This window comes from Octodon degus, unplaced genomic scaffold (assembly GCF_000260255.1).
Source record: "Octodon degus isolate 3935 unplaced genomic scaffold, OctDeg1.0 scaffold00054, whole genome shotgun sequence".
Classification (NCBI taxonomy): Eukaryota; Metazoa; Chordata; class Mammalia; order Rodentia; family Octodontidae; genus Octodon; species Octodon degus.
In genome coordinates, this window is record NW_004524630.1 from 11,129,872 (window position 1) to 11,140,952 (window position 11,081).

Consider the following 11,081-nt stretch of genomic DNA (forward strand, 5'->3'; position numbering starts at 1 on the left):
AAAAAAACTAAGAATCCTCAGCATTGAACACGAGCAAGAACAAGCTAATGACGTAGAAACCTCCTCACTGCAGCGAACCTGTGGGCCTACCAGAGATCAGGTAGTGTGTTCCATCTGACGGAACAGAATGCACAGTCTTTTTCTTTTTAGCAGCTTAAGAACTTTTTTCAAAATACAACATTTTAGGCCATGGAACAAACCTTTAACAAGAAAAAACCAAATAACTTCATGTATCCTGTCAGATCACAGTGCTAGAAATTAACAGTAAAGAAAGCAACGAAAGTACTTGAACAAATGGAGACTACATAATACACTGCTGGATGCTGACAGAGTCTTGCACATACTGCGTGAGGATTAAAAATTCCTGGAATTGAGTGATACTGAAAACTCCTGTCAGACTCTGGAGGTGTGAGAGGCATTTTTGTAGCCATGAGTGCTTACATCAGAACAGAGAGCATTATCAAATAAATAATCTAGCAGTGCCTCTCAGAGTCCTACAAAAACGAACAAACCAAGCCCAAGCCCAGAAGAAGGCAAGAAATAATAGAGATCAGAACAGAAATAAATGAAGTAGAGACTAAAGGAATAATACAAACGATTAGAGTCAGTTCCTGGAAAACATAGTAAGAATGATAAAGCCTTAGCCAAACTTACTAAAAGAAAGATAGAGAAGACACAGACTAATAAAATTACAAGTCAGGTATGAGAGCACATGCCCTTAATCCCAGCGCTCAGGAGTGGAGGCAGTAGGATTGCTTCAAGTTCGAGGCTAGCTGCAGCTACAAAGTAAGTTCAAAGCCAACCCAGAATTGTGAGACCTGTCTCAAAAAACACTGAAATAGAGAAAATCTCAAATCATAACAGATGCCACTGAAATCTGTTCATTTGTTTGTTTCTTTGTTTTGAGATAGGGTCTCAGTATGTAGTTCAGGCTGGTCTTGAACTCATTAACTGGCCCAGGTTGGCCTCAAATTCATGGTGATCCTTCTGCCTCAACCTGCCAAGTGCTGGGATTACTGGTGAGTGCCACCATGCCCGGCTCTGCATGATTATTATATAAAATTTTGAAAACTTCTACTCCAATAAAATGAAGACTCTAGAAGCAAGTAATAAATTAGATTAATATGACCTTCCAGAATTGAACCGAAATATAAAAAAATCTAAATCAATCAGTAACAAGCAACAAGGTAAATATAGTAAAAACTCTCCCCCACTAAGAAAAGCACAGAACTCTGTGGATTTATTACTAAATTTTTGGGCAAGTGCATTGAACAGACACTTCTCAAAAAATGGAAGTATACATGTCCAATAAGTATATAAATTCCTTCCCTCCATATTTAGACTTTAGGAAAACACAGAACTCTACTGACATTCTGTCTCACTGCTGTCGGAGCGGCTGTCATCAAGATGATGTGGGGATGAGGGGGCAGAAGGGAAGCTTCTACCCTGCTGGCCGCAGTAGAAACTAGTACAGCCCCTGTGGAAACAAGTATGAAGATTCCTCAAAGAACTAAAAGTAGATGCACAGTTTGATTCCGCTGTATCAGTGTTTGGTATATTCCTAAAGAATGAAAGCCAGCATATTACAGTGATAATCTTAGTTGCTTTCCTCAGCACTAAGTACCCAACACCCACAATTGAGTGGAAGAGGTTTCTTTCGGGTTGCAGTTACAGTCTGCGGTTGGCTGGCTCCAGGGCAGAGGGGAATTAGAGGAAAGCTGCTCGCGGTGACTAGGAAGCAGAAGGGGGCAGCCAGAGAGGGGAATATGCTCTTCCCAGTCTCACTCCCAGGAACCTGCACCTCAGCGGCCCCATGTCCTGCCCGCACGCGCAGCAGCTGACCTCAGTAGTGGAGGATCCGCTGATAGATAAAGAACCTCCGTGATCCAGTCACCTTCCAGAAGGCCCATGTCTCAGGATGCGAGGACTTGGGTTGACATTTTAGATGCATACCTTAACCGTGGTGCACACATAGCCAGGGCATAGCCATGTTTATAGTGGTGCAGCTCATAATAAGCTGTGGGAACAGCCTGCGTGCTCTTCAACAGATGAAAGGATAAAACATGGTGGGGGCTGGTGAGATGGCTCAGTGGTCTAAAGCACCTACTTAGAATAAGCTAAGCTAAGCAAAGCACAAGGACCGCGGCTCAATCCCCCAGCACGACATGCCAGCCAGCCCCACCCCCTGGTGGGCTGAGCTGGCCACACACACACAATAAATATTTTTTAAAAAAGAAAACATGGTGTACAGACACAATAGAAGATTACTCAGCCATAAACACAAATGAAATCATGTCATTTGCAGGAAAATGGATGGAACTGGAAACTATAATGTTAAATAAGCCAGTGTCAGAATGTTAAAAAAATCACCAGATGTGATGGCGTAAGCCTGTAACTGGAGTACTTGGATAGCTGAAGCAGGAGGATTGGCATGAGTTTGAGGCCATCCTGGGCTACGTAGTGAGCTCAGGGCCAGCCTGAGCTACGTAATGAGACTCTGTCTCAAAAAAGGAAAATTAACAATTACATGTTTTGTCTTCCATAAGAAGTCTAGGGGATAGGGAGATGGCTCAGTAGAATAAGCAAGCACAAGGGTGGCCTGAGTTCAATCCCTGGTTCCGCCAAAAGAAAGCTAAAAATAAATTCAAAAGCAATACAGAGAGGATGGGAACCAAGAAGCACTGTAGTGGTGAGGAGGGGCAATGAGGGAGGGGGAGGAAAGAGAGTAGGGGAACTGGGATGGAAATAACCAAATTACGTTATGTGCATATACTGGTATACTATTGTATGATATGCATCAATAATGAAGGAAAATTATTTTTATTAGAATTCTGTTTTTGTTTGTCCAGTCATGTGTCACTGAGTGATGGACATGTATCCTGAGAAATAAGTAATTAAGCCTGTGATAGCCGTTGAGTAGCTAATCTTACTGGGTAACTGTCATTATGCTTTATGTTGTTGACCAATTTTGTTATAGGGTCTGACTACACAATTCAGACTCGTAGTGATCCTCCTGTCTCAGCCTCTCGCACCCCTGGGATTACAGACGTGTGCCACTATGCCTGGTTTTGGGGCTGGCATGGCATGCTAGGGATTCTAGGGCTGGCACTGTGTGGTACCAGGTATTGAACCTGGGTCTTTGTGCTTGCCAGGTAGTCCACTGAGCTATCTCCCCAGCCTGAGATACCTCTCTCCTCCTTTTGTGTAAATAACTGCTATATTTGAATAATTGTAAAAAGCATATTATTCACTTTCAACAGACCTGTGGTTGGAATGTACATGACAGAAGTGGTTTTTTTTTTTTTTTTGCTCCGAATGCCTTCAAGGCATGACTGGCTGGCTGGCTTGTGTTGTGGGGATCGAACCACAGCAACCTGAGCCTGACTGCTTGGTTGAAGCAGCCACTTAAAGAACTGAGCTAAGGGGCAGGCTCCCTGGAATGTACATGAATTGCAGTTTGATAAAATGTTGGATTGGAGATTTGATCTTTGCAAATGTAATTTTTTTTTAATTATTTATTTATTTATTACATTTATTTATTGTGTGTGTGTGTGGCCAGCTCAGCCCACCAGGGGGCGAGGCTGGCTGGCATGTGGTGCTGAAGGATCGAACTGCGGTCCTTGTGCTTTGCCAAGCTTGTTCCAAGTAGCTGCTTTAGACCACTGAGCCATCTCTCCAGCCCCGCAAATGTAATTTTTGACACATGACCTCCCCACTCTGAATGAATGCCTAGTGATCTGTCATTTACATTATTTGTAGTTCGCCATTGAAAAGTTTTAACTTTCTTTAGATTTTGTTGACTATAAAGAATTGGCAGCCTCTAGGCCTGTAAGAAGATTTCTTACTCAGTCATTGCCTTTGTTTGTTGCTTAGAACTACACTGATGTTTTACACCTGGAGCTCTGAAAGGCTTTACTCTCTGGATTTTACTAAATTGCACTAAGATTCAGGAGAAGGTACTTTCTCAGAGCCAAAATATAATACCAGTGCCCACAGCTTAAAGGAGCGAAGGCAAATTCTGGCTCACAGTCCATAGTTGACTGGCTCCATGGCAAGGTGGCGTGGCAGCATGGCGGCGGGGCGTGACCGAGGAGAAGACCATGGCTGACAGCAGGAAGCAGAGAGATCAAGGGAGGAAGGAGGTCTACAGACTCTTCTAGGCCGTGCCCTCACTGACCCATTGGCCTGCCTCCTCCAGCTAGGCCTCGCCTTCCAAATCTAATTCAGCTGTAAACTTATCAGAAGTCTAATCCACAGATGAGTGTCACCCGATGATCTAGTCACCTCCTCAAAGCCTCCCTATGAGTACATGGGACTTAGAGGGACAAACAGATAAAAACTAACAAGAGGTGACATTGAAGTTGTTTTGGGATTTTTTGTAATTAAAAACGATAAAATTCTTACAAGCATGTTTTGCAAACCTGCTATTTTATTAGATTAAAATTTCAGTGGATGAAAGCATAGTTTCATAAAACATTTAATAAGAGATTGCCATGTATATTTTTTAAAGATTTTGGTATGAAATGCCAACTTGCCATTTTATTTTTTAAATTTAATTTATTTTTATATTTTCTTTTGAGACAGGGTCTCCCTATTTTGTTCAGGCTGGCCTGGACTCACAATGTAGCCCAGGCTGGCTTTGAACTCACAGTGATCCTGTTGCCGTAGCCTCCAGAGTTCTGGGGTTTCCAATGCGCCCCATGCCCCTTACTTTTTTTTTTTTTTTCTTTTCCTTTTTGAGACAGAGTCTTGCTATGAAGTTCAGGCTGACCTTGAGCTCACTTTGTAGCCCAGGCTGGTCTTGAACTCCCAATGATCCTCCTTCCTCAGCTTTCCAAGTGCTGGATTGCAGATGTGCACCACCATGCCTGCCTGTATCCTTTTAAATAGTTGTATTAATTTAATATTTGTTTTATATAATTAGGTGCCCTGTTGGTTTTTGCATGTATATTTATGATTGTTATCTCTTCCTCTTGGATTCTTCCTCTACAAGGATGTAGTGACCTTTTTCTTTTTTAAATCTCTCTTAATCCATCTTGGCTTGAAATTTATTTTGCAGACAGAATAGCTCCCCTGCTTTTTTCTGGGTTCCTGTCACATGCAGTATTCTCCATCCTTTGACTTTTAGTCGGTGAATTTCTTTTTTAATTAAATGTGTTTCTTGAATGTAGTCTGTTGTTGGATCTTGCTTCTTCATCTATTCTGCCAGTCCTTGTCTTTTGATTGGTGAATTGAGACTATTAACATTGATGGTTAAAGCATTGATGATATGTATTGGTTTATCTTCGTAGTGTTATTTTCCTGTTGTTGGCTCCCCCCTCCACACACATACTTTTTCCCTCACTCTGTTCAATTGTTTGTCTTAGGTGGTGGATTCCTTGTTTTAGTTCATGGAGCTGTAATCTTTGTTATCTCTTTCTAGTATGTCCTTCACAATATTTTGGAATGCTGGTTTGATGATAAATTTCCTCAGATGTGCTTTGTCATGGATGCATCTTCTTTCTCCATCAGTTTTGAAAGATAGTTTTGCAGGGTACATCAGTCTGGGTTGAAGGTTGTTTTTCTTTAGAACTTGAAATAACTTCACTCCAAGCTGTCCTTGACTTGAGGGCTTTTGCTGCTGAGAAGTCAGCTGTGATTCTGATGGCCTTTCTTTTAGAGGTGATTTGTTTCTTTTACAGCTTTTAATATTCTGTTCTTATTATGAATTTCTGGAATCTTGATTATGATCTGCCTGGCTCTAAATTTTTTGATCATGACTAATAGGAGTTCTGTATGCCTCACTTACTTGTATGTCAAATTCTTTTTTTCTACCAGGGAAGTTTTTTTGCCATGACATCTGTGAAGGTTTTTTTTAATATCATTTGTGGTGTCTTCTGCTTTATCATTGGCTCCAACTGATCTTAAGTTATTCTTATTTACTTTATCTAGTAGCTGCTGGGTTGATTTCTCATGTTCCTTTGCAGTGTTCAAGAATTTTTTCTTTCCATGATTGTTAAGCACAAGCCTGTCTTCTGTATCTGAGATCTTGCCCTCAGGTTGGCTTAATCTGCTTACAACAGAATTTCTATTCTTCTGAATGTCTGCTTGAATCTGCCTTACGGATTCCATTTGTTTCCTATGCTATGTATTCATGGCTTCCATGATTTTCTTAAGGTCCTTTATTATTATTATTGTTACTATCGTTATTGTCTGTATCTGCTCTAGAGTCACAAAACATGGTTTTCATTGTGGATGCCATCGCTACATTTAACTGAACAATTATTTCTGATTTGATTTTTTCTGGGGCCAGGTGGGTGGCTTTTGGATTGTCCCACCTCAGTGCACCCTGGATTTATCTTTAGTGAACTGGATGTTGGGTTTCATCTTAAGTATCTTCTCATTTTCTTCACTTTTTTAAGTTTAATTTCTGGGGTGATGCTTGTAAATTGCCTATAGTGAGCCTTATTACTAGTATTTGTAATGCTTAGGAAATGACTGTCTTGGGTGTCCTCCAGATGTCGCTGGCTTTTGGGTTTTGAGTCTGCTGCAAGATCCTACACGTTCAGTTTGTTGGTGATGAGAAGTTCCTGCCTCCTTGCCCCCGGCCCTGGTTCTTTACAACGTGCCACAGTATTTTCTGTGACTCTTAGTCAGTCTCAGTCTTGGAATACGAGGAAAAACAGCTGTTCAGAGCAATTGTGTCACTTTTGGCTATAGTGGCGCCATTAGCAATGATAATAGAGTCAAACACAACCTGGAAAATGACAAACTGAGCTAATTATTAATTTGCCAACTTTAACTTTGTGAACTAGATTTATGAACCAGATTTATAATAAAACCTAAAACCAGAAAGTTATCTTCAATGTACAAGTCCATAATGTGTCAATTTTGCCCTCAGGGATTAAAATTTAAAACAGGTTATAATAAAATAGAGAAATGAAAGATGAAAGAAGAGGAAGAGATTAGAAGTAAGGCTGGAGGACAAAGGGGGCTCATGATAACTTTGGGAAACTGGTGCAGATGACTGGAGGACAGGAGAGAAGGAAGAAGGAAAAAGGACAGAACAGAAACCACAAAGAGGCTAGAAACCATTTTCACACTCGTGTAAAATCACAAAAAACAAAACAACAAAAAATAGAAAAGAAAAAAAGTGTTTCCAGGATTGTCTCTGCTGTCACTGGTAGACACCGTGTGGAGATAAGAGTTCCAAGCCATGCCACTTTATTTCAGCAAGCCAGAAGTAGGTTTTGGGAATAGTAGTGCATAATCTCAGAACCTGCGCCTCTGGCCTAGACTGCACTCATTCAGCCTGCAGCTGTCAGCACACCTTCCGAGGGCCTGAGCCCAGCTGGGAGTCGCTAGGTGGAGCCAGCAGCTGTTGTGAGTTCTGAGCTCAGCTGGCCCCTCTCCAAGATGGCTCTGGGCCAATCACTGTCTCCTACGTGATGACCGAGCCCTCAGCGTTGACCTCCAGCTCGCGCAGTCCTTCACATCCACTGCTTCCTCCGTGTAGGCCTCTGGGTCACCACTAGTCACTGTGTGTCCCCAGTTTGAACCACTCCTTTTGTGCAGCGAGTCCCATCTTGGGAAGGCTGTACCAGTTACCTCCTTCTCCATTGAAGTTTCTCTCTTTACTCTCTGTGGGCTTCAGTTTGGACTTCAGATCCTTTTTGAATCCAGGGGACCCACTTCCCTCCTCGTTTTTCTCACATTGCTTTATTCCAGGGTCTAGATGGCGGTGCTCAGAGAGGTTGTTTCTCTGCTGCTTACCACTGCATCATGTTCTGGGCATCTTGTCTTTTTTTTTTTTTGTATTGGGGATCGAACTCAGGACTTTGTTCTTGCCAGGCAGACACTTATGCCACTGAGCTATATCCCTGGCTAATTTATATTCTTACCATTGCTGTTTGACTGTGAAGTCTAAACCTTGTTTAGAAATTTTGTTGTTGTATTATCTTAAAGTTGGGTTGTGCTTTGGTTGAGTCTTGGGATTGTGAACTTGAAAATTGCGGTGAGCCTGGTGTTGTGGCATGTGCCTATAATCCCAGCACTGGAAGGTTGAGGCAGGGGGATCACTGCAAGTTTGAGGCCAGCCTGGAATACATATCAAGATCCTGTCTCCAAAAGAAAAAAAAAAAAGTGGAAATTAGGTGCTATTCTATAGATTTTTTTTTTATTAGTACATGTTTGCAATGCATAGTGATTGTATTCGCATGGGAAATCGGTACACATACATGATACCCCTTAACTCCTTTAGCTTCCCTGTCCTCTCCTTTCTCCCCACTTCGTTGTAGCTCTAGATCCCCTGACATAAAAACAGAATAAATTTGAGGTATTCATAAGAAAATGGATATACCTCAAGACTATAATGTTAAGTGAAATAAATAGACACACAGCCTAATCACATGACTTTTCTTATATGGAAAACTCAATATCTGCGGTTTTATTTAAATTATGTTTTCTTTTACAACACTGAGTTTTGATTGAGAATATACCAGAATCTAAATTTAAAGAAGAAACCTTATATTAGTTTTAGTGGTATTAGAAAGAGGCATGTATTAATGTTTTAATGTAATTATTTCTAGGTACCAAAACCGATTCTTCACTTTGGAAGTCAGTGGCTTTCTTTTTAGAAACTATTGCTATGAATGATTTCACAGCAGCAGGAAAGTGCCTTGGCACCGGGGCGGGGGGCGCCCAACCCAGCCCACACGAGGAGGAAAGGTACAACTACAGTAAATGCACAGTCGTGGTACGGATTATGGAGTTTACCACAACGCTGCTCAACACCTCCCCAGAAGGATGGAAGGTAGGGCCTCTCTTGCTCCTCTTGTTCATTTCAGGTCAGTATTTCATACTAAAGAAATGCTTTGAGAACTTCCTCTTGGAACAGGCTTTGCCCCATTGGAAATTTCCATTGCCAGAAGAGTTATCTATTCTTATTTCAGTTGAGAAATAAAAGCTGCATATATTCATAGTGTAGAACATGGTATTTTGATATATGCATAGATGGTAGAATGACTGTCTTGTAAATTAATGTGTATTACTTCCTATATGTACCATTTTGTGCTGCTCTCAGCAAGTTTTAAGTAGAGAATACACTGTTTTTTACTATAGTCTTTCTGTCATCTGTTCTTGAAAATGCTTGTGGAGCAGCCCTAATCTGGAAATCTAGAACACTCAAAATCTGAAACTTAGAGCATGATGTTGCCACTCAGTGTTTCAGATTTGGAGCATTTTGGATTTCAGATATTCTGATTAGAGATACTTAACTGATAGTCTATGAAACCCAAAATACTTTTAGTCCCAAGTATTTCAGATAAAAGATACTCAACTTATAATAAAACTATATGCCCTTCAGGCTTTTATTTTATAAATATAATCTAATCTTTCTAAATATTTTGTTGAATGCTACATTTTATATGATGTTCCGCTTTTCAGAAGCACATGTTAGCAAATATTTATAAGTGTACCTTTGAGACTTACTATGTAACCAAATTCCAGTCAGTCCAGGGAGTGAAAAAATATATATGCTGGGAATCAAACACAGGACCTTGCACTTGCCAGGCAGGTTCTGTGCTGCTGAGCTATATCCCTAACCCAGCATCCAGGGAATATATCCAGGGTCTGCTGGACGCCAGGTCATGAGATATAGCAGAGTCCTAATAGAGGGACTGAAAAACTGATTTGTAGGCAAAGCCCCACTCACTCCCTGTTCTCATCAGCTAAATCTCCAGCACATGGCTCTGCCTGAACTATCTTTGCTGGTTCCCCATCAGGATGGAGTCAGTAGTTGCAGCTGCAACTGAGTGGCCCACGAAGCCAGGCATGTTTACTGTCCTTACAGAGAAAGTTTGTCAACCCTAGTCCTAGACAGGTAAAAATTCCCAACCTCTTGAACCATAATGAACGTATCACTGCTAGCTGACAGAAATATTTTTACTCCTACCATCTTTCCTAGCTCCTGGAGAAGGATTTGTGTAATACAAGCCTTATGAAACTCTTGGTGAAAACCGTGTGTGAGCCTGTGAACATCGGTTTCAATACTGGTGACGTCCAGGTTATGGACCGTCTTCCGAGTGTTTGTGTGAACCTAATGAAAGCACTGAAGAAGTCCCCGTACAAAGACACCCTGGAGACTCACCTGAGGGAAAAAGTAACAGCACAGAGGTGGGCCTTCCGGTCACGCTCAGTGTTGTCTTGTTGTGAACCTTTGGGTCCTAGCACGTGGCAGTGCTCCTGCCAGCCACATGCAGGCTGCTCTAGTTCCCATTCTCTCGGTGAAGGGCTGCGTCAGCGGCTGGTGTGGTGCAAATGATACCATCCCTTGTCTGCAGTGTGCATGTAGCAAAGGCCTTTTCTGCACCGGGGGTGATTAGCACACGTGGTTGGCACCCTGTGTGGTTTCCATAGCTAAGTTGTGGAGCCTCGTCTGCTGTTGCCCGCTTGCTTTCCAGCATGGTGTTAATGAGTTTGAGTGACATATAATCAATGAATTTATAAGAAAGCACACAGTGTATCCCAGTAACAAGATTGAACTCACCTGTTTTTTTTTTCTGTCTTTCCTACGTGGCCAGCATTGAGGAGCTTTGTGCCATTGACTTGTGTGACCCTGATGCCCACCTGGAGAGGACCAGGCTGGCGTCTGTTGTGTCGGCCTGTAAGCAGCTCCACAGAGCTGGCTTCTTACACAGTATCTCATCATCTGAGGTAGCCAGAACCAGTTATTGTTACCTTTCTGTTAGCTTTCTCCTTCTAAGTGGTCTGTATGTTTACATTCTTTAGGTATCTTTTATATACAGAGCATGTTGAAATAGGAGTTACAAAAGCATTTGTGCTAAACATGTAGTTATTATATGGGAATATGAACTTGAAAGCAAATGTAAAATAAAATTGAAATAAAGGGTACTTGAAAGTTTTCAGAAGAGCCTTGTAAAAAAGCTTTAAGGACCAAGTTGCCTACATAGTGAGCAATGTAATGGAAAATGTAGCAAAGAAGCACATTGAAAATTTAAATTGTTCTGAACATGAGAATGAATTGGGGGCTGGTAAGATGGCTCAGTGGTCTAAGGCACCTACTTAGAACAAGCTAAGCTAAG

General features: G+C 41.5%; 1 protein-coding gene across 1 annotated transcript in view; it reads left to right on the forward strand.

The window, feature by feature from the left end:
* Window positions 1–11,081, forward strand: part of Prkdc (protein kinase, DNA-activated, catalytic polypeptide) — a 188,415-nt gene that overhangs the window by 69,740 nt on the left and 107,594 nt on the right. Inside the window, exons 32-34 of the mRNA XM_023717692.1 lie at window positions 8,568–8,791; window positions 9,944–10,152; window positions 10,560–10,692. Coding sequence (XP_023573460.1) covers window positions 8,568–8,791; window positions 9,944–10,152; window positions 10,560–10,692 — 566 coding nt within the window. The remainder of the gene's footprint in view (window positions 1–8,567; window positions 8,792–9,943; window positions 10,153–10,559; window positions 10,693–11,081) is intronic.